We start from the raw sequence: 25,353 nt of genomic DNA, 5'->3' as shown, positions 1-25,353 counted from the left end.
GTGAAAGCTGGTTTGTTATTTTGTCCAAGGCAGTTATCTCGGGGTGAATTTCTAGATATGAATATTTTTGATGTGCTTTTGGGTATATAAAGCTATCAATCAGAGGTTTGACTTAGTCAGTCGAGAACTTACAGTCGTTACTAATTTCATTAATTTAGCCAAAAATCTAAATTTCTCTATATTTAAGTCCTTTTATCTCTCTTTGTTCTTTTTTAAGTAGAAAACAACTTTCTTCAAACTGTTGTCTCATTAGACCATCTCTGTCCAAATATAAATTCGGATTCGCTTCGATTTAGAAGCCGTCCACAATCTCTATCTTCCTCTTTCTCTCTATCTCTCTCTTTCTTTCTATCTATATTTTTATCTCTCTTTCTCTCTTTTTCTCTTTACCTCTCACTTTCTCGATCCGGTTTAGTCCCAGTCCACAATCTCTATATCTTTCTTTTTCTTTTTCTCTCTCTTCATTTCTCTCGTTTTTTTATCTATCTCTTTCTTTCTAAATATTACTTTCTCTCTATCCATCTGTGCCTTTTTCTTTACTTTTGATCCAGCAAAAGCTCGATAACCCTAAGTATTGCGTAAGCTTCTATCTTTGATCGATTTAGAAGCCGATCCAGTCTAGTAGCGGATCTCTCTCTTTCTCTCTATTGATCTCTCACTTTTTCTCTCTATATCTTTCTCTTTCTCTCAATCTTTCTCTCCCTGTTTCTTAACCTTTGATCCAGTAAAAGCTTGCTAACCTTATGTCTTGCTAATGCTTGTATCTTTAATTTTTTTGACTCGTTCGAATCATATAAAAATTGTCTAAGTGAACATTGGGGCTCAGCTTTGTTCAAGAGTTAATTAAAGTAAATTAATTAGAAAGGTACTTCAACTGAACTGAAAGCTTAGCATACTCTACAACACATTTGAACGCTTAAAATACACTGACATCCCTCTTTTAGTTTTTGTTTTTTATTTACATTGGCTACCTTATATGAAAATCATTACTAAACTGTAAAGTTTTGAATACTTCGGTTTAATTGAAGAACTGCTATAAGCAGGTTGAGAATTATTAGCTGATCGGAATGAAATCTACTGAATACTTATAATGCTATTTTAAACACAGAATTTTTCTACTTAATACTTCCTGAAGACTACATGGGTCATATGAGTTTTAATTTACTATAAACAGGTTGAGAATTATTAGCTCATCGGAATGAAATCCACTGAACTAACTGATAATGAAGCTATAGTACATACCCGAACACGACTCGTCGTTGTCCCCCTCATAGCTTCCATTCAATATAAACTCATAAGTTTGCAAAAAAACGAAAACTGAGTTGGAGAACCTTATCGAAACTGGGACTTGGTTAATTCGGTAATTTTTTTTTCTAAACAAAACCAAATTGGGTCTGATGAATAAAAGGAAGGGTCTCACAAAGATCTTAAAATTAAATACAAACATTATTGAGGTGCAGGGTAGAACTCTGTCAAGGGTATGTAAAACACTGGTAATAAAAATCTAGTTTAGTAAACAATATTAATATTTACATATGTATTGAGAAACTCTTATATTTGAGGAGATTTCTCGCAATCAATAAGAAGAGTTAAAAGTTAACAAGCTCTCTCACTCACCTTCTCACCAAAATGATAATTGTCGTGATGACGGCAGCGAGGAAAACGAAACCGCCGAAAGCGCCCAAAGCAACAATGGCGCCCAAATTGAGTTTAGCCTCCTTCGTCTCCTTACGATCGGCATTGTCCACAGCGAACGGTACATTGACATTCGGCGATTGATTGTGTCGTATATTGACGCTATCGGCGATTTCATTATCCTGTGGATGTGCGTTAAGAATAATGTTCTGAGTGTTGCGAGTGGTGGACTCCACGGGCGCATAAGGACGTGGCCGGGCAGTTGTGGTGGTTGTAGTCGTTGTAGTTGGCGCATGATATGCCGGTGTGGTGCTGGAACGTTTCGGTATAGACACAGGTCGTAGGGTGCGACGTGGTGGGAATTCTTCACGCACCGTGCCGGGTACAACATAGGTGACCTCTTCATCAGAGTCTGTCGAGGTTGAAAAATAATAAAGAATTACGAAATTATTAAATTATTCATCGCTGAGAAGCTTTTATATGATGACTTACCGCCGCCAAGTAGATCCAATTGCGCTGTGGTGCTGGTGGTTTGGGTAGTGCTGGTTGTGGGTTTATAAGAAGGCTGTCTTGAAGTAGAGGTAATGCGTGGTTTGTAAGAAGTGGTCGACGGCGGAGCCGGTGATGCTGTGGGCGGTTGAGTTGGTGGACGTGTTGGTGGTAGCGTCGGTGCTGGTGTAGAGGGTTCGAGCCGTACGCAACGAGGTAAAGCACTGCTCCATTGCCCGGTAGCCAAGCAGGTGAGCACTTGTGGACCTTCGAGACGATAACCGGGTGGACAGGAGATCTCGGCTTTAGAACCGTAGTATGTGCCATTGGGTGCGGATATGATGGTGTTGTAGTAGTTGCCTGGCAGTGTGTCGCACTCGACGACTATGGAAAGAAGGAAAGACACAAATTAAATATATTTTACGGAATATAACTATTTAGTAGAGCTTACTTTCACAACGCGGCGGTGGTCCGTTCCAGCGCTCGTCAAAGTCGCAAGTAAGTACGGCACGTCCGATCATCTCATAGCCCTTAGCACAAGCATACTTCACTACACTGAGATAACCGACGGTGCCATTAATCAGATCATATGAGCCATGCGGGATAGAAGCGGGCAGTCCACATTCGATATCTGTGCAAGACAAACAATTTTACTTGCTTTTTCTTTGAAACTAGTTCCCAATTACTTACATTTACAAACCGGCGGGAATTCATTGTAGAAACCTGTCTCCAAACACGTGCGTGTAGCCGGTCCCACAAGCAAATGATTCGCATCACAAGAGTAATTGATCTGAGCACCCACTTCGAAGCCGTTTAATGCGACCATAGTTGAGTTGGGTGGCTGCTCTGGACGACCGCAGGTCTTTGGCTGATGTTGGCATATGAAATTCAGCAACATATTGCAGTTGGTGTCACTCCAGAGCCAACCCTTCGAGCCGTCGAAACGTGCGCAATCCTCATCACCACCTGGATGATTCCAAAATGAGACCGCTACTTCCTCACCATTGACCCACTTCCAGGTGCTACGATCTGTGCCATCACGTACAGCACCCATCCAGTATTGTGAGCTAATATCGGTACGATGACGACGCCACAATTCCCAACTAATGAAACCCTGCAGCGCCGGGTTGCTCTCGCTGATCAGTGTGCCACCGCGTGAGCGACAGAATGAAAGCGAATCCAAGAAGTTCAATGGCTGGCGATTATAGAAGATGTAACATTTGCCATTGTATGAAGCGAGCGCACCAGGTGGCTGGTCGCGGAAGGTGGGACAGCGTTCAATAGGCAACGCCTGATCGGTGTAAACGAAAGCCTCGCAAATGGACAATTGATTTGGTGTGTTCGTCTCCAAGTGTACGGAGACAAAAGCACCGGGCATGGGTGGATTACAAGGCAAAAATAGTGGTTGACCCTCTTCGAGTAGACCCGTGAAGCGATTACAAATCGGATTAGTGCCAAGATCGGGACGATTGTTGCCGACGCGTACCACAATCGTGGCGGGTTTGTTGCCTGCAAGCAGAGAAGTGAGAAGAAATTAAAGTTAAAATAAAAACTTTGTGAATATATGTAAATAAAAGCAAGCAAGTTTCCTTGCAGTTCATTGACCGAGCTGCGCTGCTAGAGCTCAGAGCTCATACGAACTTAGTGGGTTCAACTAAGTCTTGGCGGCGCCAGCAAAATCTGCCAGCATTTGTTTTGGTGCTACTTGTTTCAGCAACTGTAATATCAACGACCACAATAACAACAACAAAATCAATGAGAAACAACAACCACATGACCACAGCTTCATTACTTAGTGAAAGTAATCATAAATTGTGTGGAGCAACCACAGACACCGACAGTTGCGACTGCGGCTGCGGCAACTACGACAACATCCAAACTCACAAGCGATATCGACTCGTCGCGACCTCAACACTTCATTCAGCCAACTGCGCGTATGACTCACAAACCCATAACAAAACGTCGCATTGAAAGCGAACAGCCGGTGCAGACGACAATCGCGCAGACGGCAACCAGCAGCCAGCAGCTGCTGCTGTTGGCTTGTGGAAAATCGAATTTTTGCCATTTGAGAAACAATTCAAAAGGCACGAAATAGGGACCAACAACAATGTCGTTGTATAGAAATGAAGCTGGTGTCGCTGGCGGAGCTCCGAAGGTAAACAAAAATCACATAACTCCGTTGACAAACTGGCTGCTTGGCTGGCTGGCGGAATGGCTGGTTGGTCGGCTGTTTGTTTGGTCGCATTGTGTGATTAAGTGAAGTGAAAGCTAAACGAACGCTTTGGTGTGCATGTCTGATAACGCTTTACAGTGTGTCAAAGGGAGATTGTTTGGACGAAATGAAGACCCGGTTCAGACCGTACGAAATGCATATTTTGGACTGCAGTGCATATATACCATGTGAAGAAACCGATGATGACAAAATCTACCAAAGAAAGTATTAGAAAGCGACTAACTATTTCTAGAAAGAATTGTTTGGATCGTGGACGGATCTTGGAAAAGCCTTGTATAGATTGATGTAGAGAGTACATGAAAGTTCTGATCTTGAGCTCTTGGTATTAAGAATAAAAAAGTATAATTTGCCTGTTTGCAATATGAAAACTTAGAATATGAAGACAAGCCGTCTATGTGAATAAACTGTGTTCGTGGACACAACGATATAAAGATGAGCGAGCATTCAGCATCCTCAAAATCTCCAAATAAATTTTCAAGTACTATCATAGATCAGATATTAAGAAAATTATTGGAGGGAAACCCAAAAATGAGAAAAAAATGTGAGAGAGAGTTTCATAGCACCCAATCTCTTAACTTCAAATTTACCCAACACAAAAAGCTGCTATAGCTCTGGGAAATTTCTTGAAGGTTTTACTTCTGCTACTTACCACAGCATGACTTGCCAAAGTCCAAACGCACTAACTGCACCATATAAGGCTCCAGTAAATTCACATACCACCAGGGTGAACGTTCTGGTTTGGTAAGTGAGCAGGTTTCCGGTGTAAAGAATGCCGATGTTGAACCGTCGATAGCTTTTTGTGGTGCACCGGGGCCATCGGTAGAGATTTGCATTGGCGCTTTGCCGGCGGCGACATTGAGAACTAGAAGAAACAAGAAAATAACGGTATATTTAGTTAACAAACCAAAATAAATATATTTTAATTATTTTGAAAAACAATGTATTATTTATATATGGTATTTCTCCGAAATACTAATCTACAGATACAGTAGACTTCAACTTATGGGTATTATTACCAAAAATTAGCTAACTTATCTAAGGGTATATGTTTGAAGTTATTTCTGGACAACAGGTTAAGTTAGGTTAAGTTTGGTTAAGTTAATCTGGTAGGCCAATAAGCCACGCATAGACCAGTTTTGGTCCTTTGCCATACCAGATGGAGTTCAGTTGCTAGTTCCAAGAGGAGTAGTCATCTTATAGGATGTCTGCGCCTGACGTGAATTTTAACAGACTCTGCGGCCTCACTATTGATACCTCCTCCAGTGTATTCAATACCGTGGGAACCTCCTATGCTTACAGCGTAGTCTTGCCAATGCGGGACAAGTGCACAAAAGATGCTCCATTGGTTCTCTGCTCTAGGCATTTATTGCTCTCTTCTCATTCTATCAGCCCCATCTTGCGAGTGTGTGTCGCCACCAGTCAGTGACCAGTTAGTATTTCCATCATGTTCCTACAGTCTCTTTTATCGAGCGCCAATAAAAATTTTATGTACTTCCGATCTATATGACTTTTGCGGTTTTGCACCCATGTAGCTCGTTCCATTCGGCTTTGATTTTCTTTACCATACTTCTGCTGAGATCGTCATATAGGCAATTAAAGGGTTTCCCAATGCTGATCACGTTTTCAGATATTAGCCGTACACCATTCTTGGTAATCTCGTCCACTATTTCATTGCTCTCAATGACTTTGTGACCTGGCACCCAGTAGAAGTGAAGTTGCTTGCTTTTGGCAACACTTTCCACTGTTCCTGCTACCCAAGACACCTCTGGCCGATATGCGATACGAAGTTACTGCCTTGATTGCTACCTGGCTGTGTACGTAGATGTTGACTCTAGAACTACCTGCAGGTGCATTAGAGGCCAGCTCTGCGGTTTCGAAGTAGCAAAGATTTCAGTTTGAAATATACTGCAGTGGTCCGGCAACTTAAAAGGTTGCCTTATGCCTAACTCTGGACAGTATATTCTCGGAGCAGCTCCATCATCCATTTTCGAGCCATCCGTATACAGAGATCGTTGCGCGTAGCTAGCATACCTTCACGGCAGCCATCTTTTTCTACGTTTACTTTGAACCTTCTTTCCCAGTTGAAAAGTTGGGTAATTTGTCGGCGTTTGCCCAACCGCCATTACCTACCGAGCTTTGCCCGAAGGTTCTATATGTAAATTCTCTTGCAGCCAGCAGTCGTCCCGCCGATTTTGCTGCGCCGATAGATGGTTTTTCGTAGACCTGTCCACCATACTACTGCACCGTAGAGCAGAATTGGCCTTACAATAGCAGTGTAGCATGAGAGAGGGAGAGAGCTCCCAGGTTGTGCAGCTTTCCTCACTCTTTCTTCCACGTTTTGCTTCCACGGCAGTTTGGTGTCCAAGTCTACCCCAAGATATTTGGTGAGGTCTTTGAGAGAGAGAGTTGTGCCTATTTTTTTGGACATTGTTAAGATTGACTGAAGAAGTACTCATGATTTATCAATTCGTCTAGAGATTTTAGAGACTAGTATCCTAATAAGCTTTTAGAATATAACTATAATGCTAACTGTTATATGGATCCTAAGATTAGACCTCGACCTTATGACTTTTTCTGAATAACATACTCTAAAGTCTCTTATAACATCCTCTGTGCTTTGTACTGCTTTCTAGAATATAGTGTGGTATGTTGGATGAATGTTGTCTTTCGACAAAATTTTCTTCAACTTTAGCCTATTGTTTCCCACTACTAGATAGCTGGGCTTCGCAGAAGCATGGCCAGCGCTAGCCCATCATCGATACATGCGCTGTGGAAAAAGTCTTTTGGCCTAAGATCAATCGCAAGAGATCTAGTGATCTCTTTGCCCTCAGTAAGGCTAGCCTCTCCCTATTTGGGGCTGCAGAAGCTGTTTGGAAGAAGAAGAAGTGGAAACAACTCAACCCTTCCTTCTTGACTGTCCCGCGTTTGGGAGATCAAGACTTAAGCACTCGGGAGCACATACCTTCAAACATCCCCCATCGAACTGCAGGGAGTGGAAATTAAACGCCTGTGCAAATTTCTATTGACTACTAAGGGTTCTGCTAATTTTAAGATCGAACACAGGAGTTCTTCTTTTCTATGGCATAATAAAGGACTGCATATAGTAGTCCACAACCTATCTTTAATCAGCCATCTAACCTATCCTATACTCCTAAAATTATTTTTTAATTTCTATACTGATTTGTATGAAGCCACAAGGAACCCCTACTGAATTATGGTAAAAAGAAAGGTTGAAGAAAAAATTGTTAATGTAACAAGTTTTCAATGAGATAAAATTTTCAAGCTGCTCCAAAGCACTTGGTTATCAGAAGTCATAGAAGAATCTTCTAGGAAAGATAAAAAGTCTACATACGCCATTGAAGTAAGAAAAAAACCTTGCGCATATTTTTATTTTTCTTAGTAACTTTCATCCTTTACTTAAAATTTTTATTCTGAATATTTTGACTTTAGAAACTAATTTCGAAAAAAGGAGAAATTACTTTCTTTACTTATGGTTCAGTTATTTGAAAAAACTCTTCCAGAAAAAAGCTGATTTTTATTTCTAAAGATAAAATTTCATGATATTACTACTTTTTCTTTTCTTTTAGTGAAATATTTTATAATTTTGAGGTTAGTTTGGTTAAGATAAGTTTACATATGTCTGAAAAATCAGTGAAAATCGAAAACATTAAATTACAAAGCCAACAATAGCAGCGATTTATTACAATTTAATATTTAGCTAACACATCATTAACCAGTTAGCAGCGCATAAAACTGCAGCCAAGATAGATGCTAACCACCCACAGGCCGCGCGTAATTCTTGTGCGAGTCGTAAAGCAAATCCCTATAGAATTAGTGGTGGTTGCTGCTTTTGTTGACGATGTCAAGGCTGTTTGCCATACTAAAGACATATGTATGTATGAATATACACCTGTGCATATAAATATACAAAACCACATATGACTGCTTATTAATAATTACAGTCTGCTTGTGTTTTTTTTTTCCTCTGCGCTCTGTCAACGCTTTTTGTCACACACTTATTCATAACTGCCATTGTTTACCGTTTCACATGATGGCTTGCAAGAATATTTTAATTTCGCTCGTTTTTTCAACAAATTTTCATTGCCAACTGTATTTTCCTTTTCATTACAATGTTTCTGCCTTATTATTGTTGTTTTTGGTTTTTGTAAATTTGTTGCGGTTTTTCTGCATGGAAAATCGCTTTGAGTGAAGCAAGCTTGCGCTTTCGCTTTTCAAGCAATGCTTCTGACCTACAGTCGAGGATGTGGCTGTGTGTGAGTGCTCATATGAGTGGATGCAGGCATTATATGTATGCTTTTATGTATGTATGTATGTGTATTTTTGTGACCCATCCAAATCGCCGAAAGCGCAAGCGAGAAACGAATTGTTTAATTGTCATTTAAGTTTCCACCAATGCAAACAGACAAACAGCGTTGTCCTTGCCTCTCGTTACCTCTCGTTGCATTTATGCGTTTTGTAAACGCTTGTAATGAGCGTGCCTTCACATGTGCTCATAATAAATGCCCTCTTAAGCGTTTATATTTCATAATTATCTGCATTTGTTTCTTAAACTTGACGAATTCGAAATTGCTTGGCTGAACTAACTAATCTTGGCTGAATTCGTGTGCTTCGTGTTTGAGGAGTGTGAAATGTGTCAGGGTTATGGGTCTCAAAATTTTAGTGTCTTGACGCGTGCTTAGCGCAATTTTCCAACTTTATGAGGCTTTTAGTGATATTTACTATACAAATTAATTTACTACATATTATTACCACATTAAATGCATTTAAGAAAATAAATTGGCTAAGAAAATAATTTTAAATCACAAAGATTATTTTTGAGTGGAGTAAAGAGAGCGGGGAGTGTATGTCTGTAAGCTATAGAAAATTTATTGAAAAAGCACAGAATTGCAGCAATTGATATTTTTTAAATATTTTTATCAAAATTACAGTGCTGATTTATCATTTTTGCAAGTGTTGCCAGCTGCATAAAAAGGTTCTACGGCAATATGTGCGTAAAGAAAAACTGCTTATTAGAAAGTTGTTAGGGAGCATATGAAAAGTGAGAAATAAATAAGTAAAAAATATTTTCACCAGAGTTGCCATCTTTTTAAAGAAGAAAATTAACCAATAAAGTATAAATTTCTTGTAGTAATAAAGATATCAGAAAAAGGGTATTTCAGAAAGCTTTTTTAAACTAAAAATTAATACTGCTATTTGTATTTATTTGTCGAACTGAAAGCTTATTTTACTTCTATGAGAGATATATAATATTAATCTTCATTAATAGAAAATATATTAAAAAGTCGCCTATGTTAAAAAAATAAATAAGATGTTTAATAAATAAATAAGATTTGATATTTTGTGTAAATTTTTTAAAATAAATAATTAATTCTTTCTCTTAATTTTTCAGCAATCAGCATCGTATATGGTAAGTTCACTACTTCATTATATTACTAACGTAAATTAATTATATGGTTACATAAAAATATATATAAAAAATCTCAAGAGCAAATATCAAAATATTTAATTATTTATGAAATTAAAAAAAAAATAAAAAAGAACTGAATATTGAAATAATCGAAATTACTTGATATACATATATGAATATAAAAAAAAATCTATCCAATTCTATCCCTGAGTAAAGGTGTTTATTTCTTTTTTATTTGTGGATTGTAATAAAATGTATGGAAAAAGCTTGGCTTTTAATTTTAATTAATTTCAAGTGTACTTTTACAGTGTTCTTAGAAAAAAAGTCTAAAGAATTAAATCGAAAAAATTAGAAATCTCTGAGTATTTTTTAAACAAAATTTTAGTATACTTGTAATATTTTACTTGTATCATTGCCTCTATTAGCGAATTAACTAGTGCGAAAGTAGTTAACAAAAAAGAGGATTCAACGTGGAAAACGAGAAAGTCAACTTTAAAAGAAAAATTATTAAAATTAAAAAAAAGATATGAAATGATAAAATTTAAATTAAAGGTAAACATAAAATTTCCATTAAAAATTTATATTTTATATAAAATAAATAAAAAAAATTTTTATTTTATATTTTTATAAATCGAAGAATTATCATATAAAAAATTTAAAAATAATGGAAATTATAAAAATTGTATTAAAAAAATAAAAATATGTACCAAATTTTATTAAAAATAATTGTTTATTTTTTTTTAATTTACATTTTTGGCAAAAAAAAATTATTAGATTAAAAATTTAAAAGTAATGTAAATTAGAAAAAAAATTAAACAAATTAAAATTAAATATCCAAATTTTATTAAAAATAATTTTCCAAAAAATTTAAATTGCTATAAAAACTAGAATTAGTAGAATTTTAAATATAAAAAAATATTATTAAAAATTTTTATTAAAAGTAATTTTAAAAACATTATAAAAGATATAATATTAAAATTTAATTATTATTAAAAAAGAATTGTTGAAATTTTATTCCCTCTTCTGAAAAATTAATATCGAAAATTATAAAATTTTTTATTAAGAAAATTAAAAATATATGTATGTTAAATTTCTAATAAAAAATCGTAGTTAAAAATATTTTTTCAAATTATATTAAAATTTATATTTTTCTAAAAAGAAGAAAAATTCTAATAAAAATTATAACTAATGAAAATTCCAACATTTTTATGAAAAAAATTAACAATAAATATTGAATTTCTAATAAAAAGTGTTATTTTAATTTTATAAAAATTTAAATTTTAAACGAACAATTATAAATATGTATTGAAGAAATTGAAAATAAATATGCGATTTATTTTCAATATTTTTTTATTTGTTAAAAAATTATATATTTTATATTAGAAAATTTAAAATTTTTATTAAAAAAATTAAGAATAAATATTAAAATCTTAATAAAGAATATTTCTTTATAAATTTTATTAAAGTTTAAATTTTTATAAAAATTCGAATTAGCCGAATAAAAAATTGTTACCTTTGAAAATTTTAAACTTTTTATTAAAATAACAATAAATATTAAATTTCTTTTAAAAATTATTTCGTAATTTTATAAAAATTTAAATTTTTATTAATCGAATAAATTTCAGAATAAAAAATTAAAAATAATGAAAATTATAAACTTCTATTGAAAAAGTTTAAAATAAATATTTAATTTCTTTAATTTTTTTTATAAAGAAATAATATATTTCGTATTAGAAAATTGTTTAAATAGTATTTAAATGAATTTGATCTTTTTTGAAAGAAAACAAATGGTTTGGCGTATATTGGCATAAAATATTTTGAATACTGTTTTGAGAGGTTGAAAAATGGAAAAATTTTGATAACATAAAGTTTTCAAAAGGTATAAAATTTATTTTAAAAATTTTTCAATATTTTTCTATTTGTTCTTATGGAAATATTTTAAAACTTTGGAATTTGTTTGTGAAGATTAAATTTTATAAATTTTAAATTGGTTAAAATTTAAATTTTTTCATTTTGTTGCCATTTTAAAATATTAAAATAAAAATTGGATATATCTTTTTATCGATACATATTCTTAGAGCATAAAGTTTACCAACTTGCAAAATTTTAATATTTAATGAAAAAGCATTTTGTAACAAAAACCTTATGGGAAATTTTTTTTTTGAACTCTATGCTATGCCTTCCTATAAAATGGATTAAATAAACTGTCTTGATGGAACTTGCTGGTTGTCTGGCGGTTATGATAAATTAACAGTTCGTTTATATCAGATGTCAAATATCAAAATGTGAAATTGGTTCTTCGAAGATCATTTGTAGCAAGTTCGCTGCTTAAGACTTTTGTTTATACTAAGAAAATTAAATTTAATATATCAGTAAAAAAACTGGAAGTGTGTGTTTCTTCATTACTTTAGTTTATTTTAGACATTTATATAAATTTTCGAATTGATACTGGTAAGCTTTCAGCTTATATTTCTACTGAGTTTATTCTTCATATATTTATTAACTGAATTCTTTGACCGATTCAGCACGTATACGCAAGCAAGAATAAAGCCTAATCCCACACAGCTGACATTTGCCGCTCCATAATTTATTACTAAATAACCGTTATTAATTAATTCCACATAAAGTCTGACTAATTCGCCTAAAATGCGTATTAACCCATTTCACCTCCGCAAATCCGCATAATTTGCATATTTTCTCTTTGACAGAATAAAAAAAATCAATTTATTTTCTTCACTGTGCGCCAACAAAATAAATTTATTTAATTATTAAACTACTACTTCCACACAAATGCAGTTGAGATCGCCACTGGCCGCACATTTTAGCCGCGAAGGCGCCACAGCTGCCGTCTAACCGCCGCTTTAAGCCAAATTGGTGTTGGATTAAGTTGAGCAGCAGATTTGTCATTGCCAACGGTGTCACACTCGTCGTAATTAGTTACGGAAATTAATATCAAAACCATAGCAAAACCCCGCAAATTAAAAAAAAACACCAACAAATTGTGCAAAAATGCGCTCAAGCCAAACACAAGTGAGGAAAATGACGAAGATGAGCGACCGTGAATTTCGGCTTGCATGACGAATTGCGAAGCGTAGTGCGAGGCAGAGTGGCAATGAAAAGAAATTTCCATTTTCGTAAATAAGCAAAGCGAGGCAGTTGCGAAATGTGTGCGCAAAGAAGAAAGGCGGTGTGTCAAAATATGTCAACGTCAAATACAAAAGTGACTGAAAATAATAAAAAAATCACAACAACAATGTTGGTAAATGAAGTAGTCACAGCGCAGTTGACATGCAAACGTCAGCAATTAAGCACAACGCAGGGCCTGCGCAGCCGCAACACTTTGTAAGCTCTTGGACAGCATTCATTGTGACGCATACAATACTTACAAAACATTTGCTGGTGTATGTGGAAATAAATAATAATACATGTATTGGCAGAAAAACTTTGTAAAGTATGTTGTTGTTGCAAGTGACATGCCGGAAAGCAGCAATGAAATAGTTTTCCTATATAACTATAACAAGTGTATGTATATCTGTGTATTTGTAAACATTTATGTGTCAGCTGTTAGAAAAAACTTTGAGCAAATTTCACTTTTATGCGAAGCTAATTTTTTTATATGCCTATTGCACTTTTCCGCCATTTTGCTCATTGCGCTTTTTCATGCGCTCCTATTTTTTCGCGCTGCTACAACTGTGCATCTTAATAACAAACACATATTATAGTTTAAGTCAAACTACGAGAAATGTGTGCAGAAACGTACTACTTTGGAATGGAGAAAATTATTTGAAAATGTAACGGTACCTGAAAAATTTTTATTTTTTAACTAAAACAAAAGTTCAACTCAAATTTCAAAATTTGTTTGTATTTGTGTATTAAACAGTTCTTTTCTTCTTCTTCTTTTATTATGTCAATTGTATGTACTTCTGCAATAAAATAGATCTCGCTTGTAAAAATATTATATTTAAGGCTCGAAAGTGGGTGTCAAAACAGAAAAAAAATCAAACAGTTTTGTTCTAAAAAAGCGAATTACGATAGTATTAGACACTAAGTTTTACTAGCAAAGAGAGAAATCCTCTTTAGTATATGTATTTCTAAACCTTTATGTCAATGTCGAACTACCCAAATGTGAAAAATTATTTTAGAATTTGCATTACTAGCAAGTTCGCTGCTTAAGTCTTTTGTTTCTACTAAGAAAATTAAGTTTGATATTGCTATTAGTGGAAAAACTGTAAGTGAGCATGTTTCTTCATTACATTAGTATATCTTATACAGATATATTAATTTTCGAATTGATTTTGGAAAGCTTTCAGATTATACTTCTACATATATGCCAATATCGAACTACCCTAATGTGAAAAACTATTTCAGAATTTGAATTTAAATAAATTTTATGGAAAGATCACAGCCATATAAAAGGTGTTCCAAAAACAAAAAAGAGAATAGTAGATTTATAAGTTTTAAAGAACCTTCTATTTAAGTTATGAGGTATTTTAAAGAATACTGAGCTTTGGTACACTGTCCACTGGCCATGAAAATTACTTCCTAGGTGAAAACGCTGCTTAAAATATTTTTCCTTGTTCTAGTAACCCTCGATCTCACTTCATACTATGGAGGGACCACAACTATACCGGTCTATTCGCTGGTGCATACTTAATAATGCTCTTAAATAAATTGTTATCCTCTACTTAACTCATATTGGAGGGATTTTAATGAACTTTCTTGTCTATAGGTAAGGGGGGAAGCAGCATATTCAATTGGAAGCAATTTTTCGTCCTCTGATTCTTTTTTAAAACTATTAGGTTACTTCAGTAAATATTTTTAAAAATTTTACTTTGTTTACTTATTTTCATAACCTAAAAATTTAATTTGACTTGAAAGTTGGTCCAAAAATCTATAACTATACAAAAGCCTTTTTATCAAACAGAACTTTTATGGTCAACGTAAACGGATATAAATCAAATTTAAAGAAATTAGAAAATGGAGTACTATCGGTGACGTTATTTCTAATTGCATTTGAAAAAAATTAATGCTTTAATGGGAAAAGTTAATAACATATCACACTATTTATACGCGGATGACCTCTATTTTGTTTCGAAGATTAATGATGTAAATACTTACATTCATGATTTGGAAAAGTTGTCTACTTTATTTACAAATTGGTCCTTAACATCGGGTGCTTCTGTTAATTTTGAAAAGTGTAAGCACCTACATATATGCAAGAAGCGGAACTGCAATCTTCCAGATCCAGTATTTCAAAATCATTTAATAGAAAATGTGCGCTATCTTAAAATCCTTGGAATAACCTTTGATCAAAAACTGACTTGGAAATACCAAATTGAAGACTTATGTCAAGACCTCTCAAAACGTATAAATCTACTCAAAATCATATGCAGCATGATAAGTGGTGCACATACAAAGTCTCTATTAAATATTATGAAAGCTTTGATATTGGGGAAAATCTACTATGGCCTTATTATATATGGCAAAACATCCAAACGCTGTCTGCAGAAAATCAAAAAATATTACCACATGCAGCGCGCATAATTAGTCTCGCGTTTCGAACAACTCCAATTGCAAACATACTTTTTGAACTGAAACTCCCTACTATTGAAGACTGCATTTTTAAATTAACTGGGAATAAAATATATAACTGCATACAAAACTCGGATAACATCCTGTACAAAGACTTTAAGGCTTTAGCTCACTCGAAAAGATACTTAAAAATTAATTCTACAATCTCGGAAATCTTCAAAATGGCAAAGAAGATGGATATAGATTTTTCGAAGCTAAAAACTTACAAAGTTTTCAGTCCTCCCTGGAAATCTGCAGAATCTCTTTTCATCTCCAGTGGTTTTACCAAAAATAGCACGAACCCACTTGCTTTAAGGCAACTACATGCTGAGGAAGTGCAAAAATGGAAGCAAAAGAACTGGCTAATTTGGTACTGTGATGGTTCAAAGAAAGTTGAAAACACCTTTGCTATTAAAACAGAATCTAAAGAACTAATCAAAAATGGACTTTTGCCTAGCTACACCGCTATATTCACCTCGGAAATTACAGCAATTGAAGAAGCTGCAAAATTAAAACCTCAAAAGGCTGTAAACTAATAATATGCACCGATAGTCTCTCATCTATAAACGCTTTAAAATCTGCAAATATTAGTGATATTCTCACACGTAGGGTTAAGGAGACTCTCATACGAGGCAAAAATATAAAAATTTTATATACGCCAGCGCATGTAAACATTACGGGTAATGAAAATGCCGATCAATTAGCAAAAGACGCACACTCTCATCCTACTTTTTTATTAAATAACTACACCGATAAAGATATTAAAAGGTGCCTCGCAAACTTCATCAAAAAACAACGTGTCTCTAATTATGAAAACAAAATTAATGCTCATTATAAAACTATGCACCAGTTATCTCAACAGCATGGCAGTAAATCAAATTTTAAAACAAAACACCAGCAACTTGTTTTGATGAGACTTAAACTCGGCCACACAAAATTAACGCACGGATATTTACTTTCAAAAGATTCACCACCACTTTGCATGAACTACAATGATACCCTGACCATGCAACATCCAAACTGCTACAATGACACATCGCAAAATGTTGATTTGCATACCGCTATAGCCACACTGGACTACGAAAATATAAGAAAACATCTACCTGCTATATTATTAAAATTAATTTAAAATTGAAATGTTTATATAAGTAAATTAATATGTACAAAATGGGACGAAGGCCTAAGCAGCCAGTTCCTTTTTTTTCTAGTATGTTTGTAAATTGATTTACAAGTCATATTATAATAAATAAATAAATAAATAATTTGACTTGAATTTCATATCCCTAAATGTATGCTACATTTTTTAAAATGATATAAAACAACGTTGCCTACATCTAGGATCCTCTGATTTTTTTATTAGGCGTCTTCAGTACATAATTTCCAAACGTATTACAGTACTTACTTCATTTCATACCTAAAAATCGAATTCAGCTGGAATTTCTTATCAATACATGTATGCTACAATTTTTAAATTAATATAAAATTACGTTGCCTACATTTAGGAGCATTGTTAAAGTATAAGCAACAAATGATAGTTAAATTTTAATATAAAAAGTAACAAAATATGGCAAAAATATATATAAAAAAAATGTTTAATATTTCTAAAAATATATGAGTTTTTAAAAACATTTCAAAATTAAAAAATGCTTAAAAGTCGATATTAAGGAATTCTAAAACATTTTTTTAAACACCTGAATGCGGAATTTTGGCAAATGTTATACAATTTCTTTAGAGTTTTTAGAAATATTGTTTTTCTTGGATAATAATCTAAAATGACTTCTTCGAAAATTTTTAAAATTTTGAAGTACATTTTTTTCAAAATATTTTCGACATAATTATAATTGTCACTATAAGTGAGTAAATTGTACAGTGTATTTTGCTAAAATTCGGATTCAATGTAAAACATTTAAAAACATGCCATAAAAATGATTTTTTTTTTAATTTATCTAATAACTTTTTTTTTTAATGATATATATACTTTTTTTAAATCGTCATAATTTTTTTTAATTTGTTTAATATCCGATTAATGTGTTATGATTTTTTTATTTAATTAATTTAAAAAATTATTTTTAAAAATATATATTTTTTTGATCTCATAATAATTAAAAAAATATTAAAAAAAATTGTTTTTCGATTTGTTTTAATGATTTAAAATAACTTTAATAAAGGCAATAAGCGTTTTTAAAAAACTATTAATGTGAAAAAAATGCATAAAAATCCATATCAAACTCTCAGTGCTCCCAAAACGCCATAAAAAGAGGGAAAATCTATCTCTTTCCAGCTTCAATTATAATTTCCCATCATCTTCTCCACATTAGATTGCTGCATTTACAGAAGAATCTCACCATCACCGCGGCGTTGTATTATAATTATATGAATTTGCCATATCTCCAGCTGATATTTAGACAACTTATTGTCTGATTGTTTGTTGTTATTTGTGCGGCACAAAAGAGCGGTTAGAAAATCGTGCGCGCTTGAACAATTTCATTGTCAATGGCCATGCACTGCTGTCTATTATAAATAACAGACGTAAGTGTGGCAACATGTTGAGCAACAAAGCAATGTTGCTAAGCTGCCATTTACTCCAGCAGATCTAAGATATAAATTTTCTTTGACCAGCTATTTGACTTGCTCTTATTATGCATTCCGCCACTGCATAAGCAGTTAGATTACTTTGCTTATATAAAATAAATATGTATATATACACATGTATGTATAGCAAAGATATATTGCACAAGCTTCTTGCACTTGCTTCTTGTACGCAACCACTTACAATCTCCTAACACATTTTTATTGCAATGCCAGACAGTCGCTACCACCGACTTGTTGCCACTTTGCTGCTCGGCAGCATTACCTGCTATGCATAGTTGTTACATTATTGCTGCTTTGCCCACCGTTGGCGTTTGTGCTTTGCACTTGCAAGCCATTTGAATTGTTCGCATACTTTTCGCGCTGTGCAACAGTCGCCATATATGTTCTAATGCTAGTCTGTAGAGTCAACTTGATTATTATTCAATACTTTCTGGTTTAAATACCGTTAATTGCATTCTTATCTAACCGTTTGGATTTGGTCAACAATGCCATGCGTCGGCAAGCAACCGCTCGCTACGAGACTGGTGTATTATATACTAACATACTTATGTATTATATTTGTAAATATGCTTGCTCCTGCTTTCTTCAGTTAATGGCAATTTATGTTTGTTGAGAGAGGCGGTTGTTTTCAGAAATTGCAACTCTTCTGATGTCTAAATACTTTATAATAGAAAATTGTGTTTAAATATTTTTAACTAATTTATATATTTTGATACTTCATATTTGAAATATATAGCGTTTTTCATTGGAAATATCGTTTTTTAATTCGATGTCTTCGTTTAAGTTGGAGGAGCGCTTAAGTTCTGCTTTAATTTTGGGTGATTTTGTATATAAAAGAGAGTTCCAGGACTAGATTGACTTCAAAAATTTTTCAATAATTGCAAAAAAGTAAAAATTTTTGGTCAAAAAAAATGTATTTAAATATGTATATTATTATAATATGTATTAAAAAATTTGAAAATATTTTTTAAAATTTAAGTTAGAACTTTATAAATATTTATTAAAAATTTTAGTAAAAAATTTTAATCTAAAAATATTTATTATAAATTTTAAGTAAAAACATTTTACTTTTAATGTAAAAATTGTAAAATTTTACACATAATTGAACAAAGCTATAATTATTAATTTATTTAGTCAAATCACAAATCTAGCGAGTTCGTTGCTTAAGTCTTTTATATATTTCTCTTATGAGCAACCTATAAGTAAATACAAACAGTTTTTAACCAATTTTCAATAGTAAAAATTTGCGTTTTTGTTATTTTATGAACATATTTAAACAAATAAATTTATGTAATGAAAAATATATGCTTATAAGGATAAAAGTAATATTAAATATTGGTAAGGGGTAGCTTATAATCTCAGCAGTGGTCTTAGACTACTAAAATATTAGAAAAACAAGTCAGAAGGATCAACAGTTCATATTAAACTTTAAATAATGCTGATTCGAAATTAATTACTCCTATAAATATCTAAGAAATCTTAGGCGATTATTCAGAATCTGTGTAAGCTGTTACTTTTGAAGAAATTTACACCCCAACTTACAGCACGAATGTGAAAAGAACTTTGGTCAAGTGTATACAAAATTTTAAGTACATCCTAGAATAATATAGACAAGAAATTACGATGAGAAATACCACCATTTGTGACATTTAATTAGTGCTGAGATAATGTCTTATGCAATAAGGAAAAACTTTCCTCCTGATGTCCTCATTTCTAACGTCTCAACAAAGGAAAAATAATGTTTTATATATGAAAAATTATCCGTCTCGAGATTTCTACCCATAATTCACACATTCAATTCTTTTCTTCTTAAAAATGTATAACATAAGATATATATATTTTACTCTCTATCCGCTTAAAATTTTTTATTAAATATTATATATTTAGGAAAATCGGCACCGGCACTATTGATATGTACATCAATCTTCAACTAAAACTATATGATTATGTTCCGTCCTGATGTAAAAATGGGTGAGTAATAAACCAATACTATATTTTTCTTTGAGATTTTCAACAATGTTTTTCTCACATAAAAAATGAAATATTTTGTTAGAATTTTTTATTGTTACAAACATACACTATTAACAAAGAAATTCTGAAAATTAAAAAAAAAATATTCTAAACTCGGTTATTGCGAAGCCATTTACGGTGACCCCTCGATAAAAAGATGGGCCCGCGTTGGCAGAATAACTCCCTATAGGATCATCTAAAGTGAAAAGATATGTGTTTTAGTTCAAACCTTAAGGGGTCAGTAGGGTAATCTGGTCTGTTTTTTGACAATTTTTTTCAGAGAAATTTTTATTCTACAATAGAATTTTTTTCACATATCATGAGGTATATCGTGGAGTGTATAAACAATTTTTTTCGGAATGTTTCGATGACATCTGTAGGAGAAATGGCTAGATGCCTTTTTTCACTGGCGGACACGATTTCTCATGTTTGAATCATCTGAAACACAGAAACCCAATTTATTCTTAAAAAGTACGTGAATGGTTATCGTCCCTACTAGAATCATAAAAAAAATTTTGATAAATAAAAAAGTAATTAACGTTTTTTTTTTTAATTTTTCCCCATGTTTTTTTACATAAATTTTGTCATTTGATTTTTGGCAGACATTTTTTACAGAAAAATTAAAATTTCAATGAAAATTTGGCGACAGTTTTTTTGTAAATAGTTGTAATCGAAAAAAATCCTCCTTCGGTTGATTAGTTCTCGATAAATCTTGCCAACCAACTTCAAAAACACTGTTTCGAGAAAAATGCGTTTAAAGACGGCGCACTTAGCCTAGCTAGCCTCGAGCGCACAAGTTCTTCAAAGCTGTATCTCCGAAACTATTACTCGGATCAACTTGAAACATTAGGACAATATTCTAGGATTGTGGAATTTAATAAGACAATAAAAAATTTGATTTTTTGGAACCCGCAAACCTATGTAACCCTTAAATTACAGCAATGTTTATATGAGACTCTTCTGCGTCAGCTATTATGATTTGCTGGTCATTCTATACTAATCCTCTACTTGATATACAAGATTTGTTATTTCACAAAATTATTGAATGTTTTGTTAAATTTATATACCTATATACAATAAAAAATATATTCAAATAAAGATTTCATCTCACTGTGAGTGCAATAGTTGACTCTCCACTCAGTTAATGTAGTTACCATAGGTAATGACAAACGCCTGCAAAGATGGATATGCAGAATGAGTCAAAAAAATTCAGCAACAACAACAATTCTTTTACAGTTGTGTTCTCAAAATGTCGCCGATATATTATTGCTACTCTTATTGACAATTTCATAGTTGCCGCATTTTCGACTCTAACTGTTGATTGAGCGACACTTGAATGAGCACTTGATTGCTCCACTAAAGCTGCGTAATATTTAGATATTCTATTTTAACTTTTTGGCTGTTGTTCTTATTATTATTGCACGGAAAATGTAGGCCGCAATCTCAATGCAATTGCAGTCATTTAAGCATTTGTTGTTGCCGACTTATTTTAAAGTTAATTAAACCGCTTAAGAGTGGCAACAATGCGCGGCAAGTGCTGGCTGGTCAGTTTGTTCCAAGTTATTTATGTGTGTTACTTTGAAAGAAATATAATTTTTTGCAACTTTCTTCATTCTCTTTTCTTTACATTTCCCGTTTTTATTTAATTCCTTATGATTTCTTCTTTTATTACTTTCTGCTTTCCACATTTCTTATACTTTCCTGCATATAATTTTATAATGGAGTTATGTTTTTTTCTTTATTATTTCATTATTATTGTATTTTACATTCTTCTTTCGTGTTACCATGTATCTATTTGCTCTCTCAGCTGCATTAGACGACCTCTTTCTTTTTTGCTTTTTTTTCTAATTTATTTCCGCCACTTCCTCCACATCCGCATCTTCTCTCATCCTCTTTTTTTTGTTGTCTTCCGTCTTTTTTCACTTCAATTTTTTTCTTGTCTTCATGCACTTGCTCCAGTTTGTTCTTAATTGCCAACTTGTCTCTGTTCTCCATTTATTTTATTTATTTTGCTGCCGCTTTAGTGCGCACTTGCAATTCTGTTTTTGTTCCTGTTGTTGTTGTTTACTTCTTCTGTATTATTGTTGTTGTTGTTGTTGTTCATGTTTCGTCTGTAATCGATTTTCGTTGTTCTCCAAAGCACACACTTAATAAACATATTTACAATTGCTGTTGTGCGCTGTTCTTCGTTTCTGGTTCTATGTTAGCTGTCAAGTTGCTTAGTTGTTGTTTAGAAACATTGTTGCACTGTTGACAGCAACACGTATGCGATTGAAATTGTGTTTTTGGTATAATTGATTGTTTTTGTTCTTTTGTGATTTTGGATAATCTACCTCTCTGGGATGATTTGGGGTGTTTTTTTAATGTTCAACATTTTTGTTTGGAATTTTGTATTATATATTTATTTATTTATTTATTTTTTATGAAGAAATTATTGCGAAAAAGAAGTTGTGTTTATTCCAAAAGAAAAATAGTTGGTTAATATGATCTTTTGATAATTAAATTAGGTGAACTTTTGGAACACCATACAATTCCTTTTGAACATATATTCTTGTATGAGAACTTTGAGATTGTTTCTAGAATCCAAAACGATGCCTTATATCAGAAAAAATAAGAACCAGGGGTTCCCAATCTTGACAATCACTTTCACACAATAATCGAAACTACACAGTAGATCCTCAAAGCAAGAGAGGAGATGCTTTGATCGATATTTCTTGGAAATAAGGCAAGAGAGGAGAAGCTTGGGCCCAAAATGGTTTGGTAATACTTTGGATTAAACAGCAGCGATTTTAGTTCTTAAAATAAAACAAAGAATTAGTCTGAATCATACTAAACCCCTACCATAGTTTATACCTAAATTTTTCACTCTTACCTTCATGTAGTGGGTAGAACTAAAAAAATATTATTTTGTTTTTGGGGACTTTATTATTTTTGTTATTTAGAAGCTCTGAGGTTCTTAGTGATATTTTTGTGATATGCCTACGGACAGACACTTCCCGATTGTTTTTGTTAAAGTAGGAAGAATTTTTAGAAGAGTTGGGGCTCTGTGTAAGGATTTTAATGAAACTTCTTTCCATCCCAGGCAAATTTATCTAAAAGTTTGCTAATTTTGATACGACCCTAGAATTTCTTTTATTTTAAACCACGGTAAGACCCAATGTTAAGGTTTTGTCATCAATTATAGGATTTCTTGAGTTCAATAGAGTTTTTGATGCTAGTTATGCTACACTTTTCTTTTCAGAATATCATTGGTACAGATGAAGCTTTAAGCTCCTTCAGAAACTTTAAGCTTTTATATGACCCAATGGGCGCTTAAAGTTTTGATATCATTATTTTTCGTGGTCATTATTGATTTTACTGCTGGAGAGGCTGGACTATGTTTTTTAACAGAGTCGTGGCTTAGGAGCAGCAAAAATATATTTTTAAATATATAAAATATATTCGAAAGCTTTAAGCTTTTATAGGACCCAATGGACGCTTAAAGATTTGATAACATTACTTCTTTTAGGACTTTTTGAATCTAGCGCCCCCTGGTAGCGCCATCTATTTGTCGACTGCGTTAGAATCTGCTATCTTGACATTTTATTGATTGGAAGTGAAGTTATTGGGCAGCATACTGGCGGCCATACCGGCCAACGGGCTGAAACACTTGTTTCACATGCTTTTGGACCGTGCAAAAAGCTGTATTGAAGTAGAAGGAGACTATTTTGAATAAAATAAATTGATTTTTCCGAGAAAACCATTTGTTCTGTTTTTGTTTTAAGTCCTTTGGAACGTACTGTATTTCGATGCTATATGAGATATACTTTATTCTGATCCCTGGTGTAGGAAATCAGACATTTTTTCGGAAGCTTTAACCTTATATGACCCAATGGACGGTTAAGGTTTTAATATCAATTATATTATTTCACGTGGTCACTATGCTAGATAAGCTAAGCTATGCTTTCGAGTAGAATCGTTGTATAAAGAGAGTAGACAATTATCTTCAGCAGCTTTAAGCTTTCATATGACTAAAGTTTTTTTGTGGTTTTGGCGACAAGTCCAGAATTCCTCGAGATGGTTGAATATTTGAATGTTAGGTGGGTTAGACTTTACTTTTAAGAAGAGCCGTGAAAGAATCTTTCAGAGACATTTATATACACCAGTAGTAGGGTGGGTCAAAAATAACGAATACTTGTTTTTCGCTTGGTACTCTGAAAAACAATGTTTCTAGGTATGAGTGTGTATGAAAATTTAGTGAAAAATGCATTGAAAAAAAGTTCTCTCATTTTTCCTATTTCACCAAATAAAAAAGTCTAACCTAATAACTCACTTTTATGGCAATTTGGCTTATACTCAGCTTAACTATTACTGCCAAAGCTATTATTAAGGCATTAGGACTCATCATTACCCAAACAAAACACCACAAATTATCCGTTATTGAAGATCATTGCAAATTTTCATGATTTTGACTCAAAGGCAAGCAGATTTTTTTTTGAAAGTTCTCATAATTCCGACCTAAACGCAAACAGATTTTTTCCCATACAATTTTAGGCGGATTTTACTTTCTAAAAACAATAACAGAAGATAAATAGGCAATAACAACGCAAGAATCGACAGAATTCGCATAAAGGCAAAACATTCACTGTGCCACTTGCCACATTCGCCAAAGAACATTAATAAATTTATGCATACAAAGGCAGCTGCGTCTAAGCAGTGATGTGCAGTTAGGAAGCATAACAACAACAAGCATGAAAGTAACCGAGAGGCACGCTTGCATTCCCACAAAGCATAAATAATTGAGTGGGAGTTATTGTTGTTGGCGACACAGCAAGCGCTGGCAGCACTGCAAGACAACAACACGACAACATAAAAGCTGCAATTGAAAAGCAACAACAACAACAATAGCGGTAAATACAAACAACGGCATCTGCATATCAACCTTGACCTTTTTCGACGCTTGCACGTAACGGTGCATTTGTATCTAACTGCCCGACGACAAGTACTTTCGAATTAACTGCGCTAATCCCGCAATTCTTCACTCAATTCTTCTCTCTTTCTTTGTACTTATGGTTGTTGTTGCTGGTGTTGGCAATGTGTGCCGATTTCTGCCCAACGCGACTGCCTGCTCGCTGTGCCACTACTGACCTACTGCAGCCCGCCTCCGGGCGACACAGCATCGTTTTGTACATTTTCATGCTACTTAGAATAATTATATGCAACATACGAGCACACGAATGCAGCTGAGTGCAAGTGTGTGTGTGTGTGTTGCAGCATTGATGGTTACAAAGTGTCAGCGCGGTCGTTCGTTATTTGCATTCATGCCGTCAGGTTCGGCTCTGTTTGTCTGCTTGTGGTGTAATGTCGCCGTGACAGATGCTTTGATGGCTTATCTGTTGCATGCAACATGATTATC

General features: G+C 33.4%; 1 protein-coding gene across 2 annotated transcripts in view; it reads right to left on the bottom strand.

Annotated features, from left to right (window-relative positions):
• LOC126760141 (uncharacterized) overlaps positions 1-25,353 on the bottom strand; it is a 102,766-nt gene that overhangs the window by 5,946 nt on the left and 71,467 nt on the right. For both annotated transcript variants that reach the window (XM_050475580.1, XM_050475579.1), the window contains exons 4-8: positions 5,007-5,219; positions 2,815-3,633; positions 2,576-2,755; positions 2,128-2,508; positions 1,618-2,047 (exon numbers count right to left, since the gene is read on the bottom strand). In XM_050475580.1, the coding sequence (XP_050331537.1) occupies positions 1,618-2,047; positions 2,128-2,508; positions 2,576-2,755; positions 2,815-3,633; positions 5,007-5,219 (2,023 nt within the window). The remainder of the gene's footprint in view (positions 1-1,617; positions 2,048-2,127; positions 2,509-2,575; positions 2,756-2,814; positions 3,634-5,006; positions 5,220-25,353) is intronic.

Source organism: Bactrocera neohumeralis, chromosome 5, assembly GCF_024586455.1.
Source record: "Bactrocera neohumeralis isolate Rockhampton chromosome 5, APGP_CSIRO_Bneo_wtdbg2-racon-allhic-juicebox.fasta_v2, whole genome shotgun sequence".
Taxonomy (NCBI): domain Eukaryota; kingdom Metazoa; phylum Arthropoda; class Insecta; order Diptera; family Tephritidae; genus Bactrocera; species Bactrocera neohumeralis.
The sequence above is the reverse complement of the archived record's forward strand: the minus strand, read 5'-3'. Positions and strand labels throughout refer to the sequence as shown.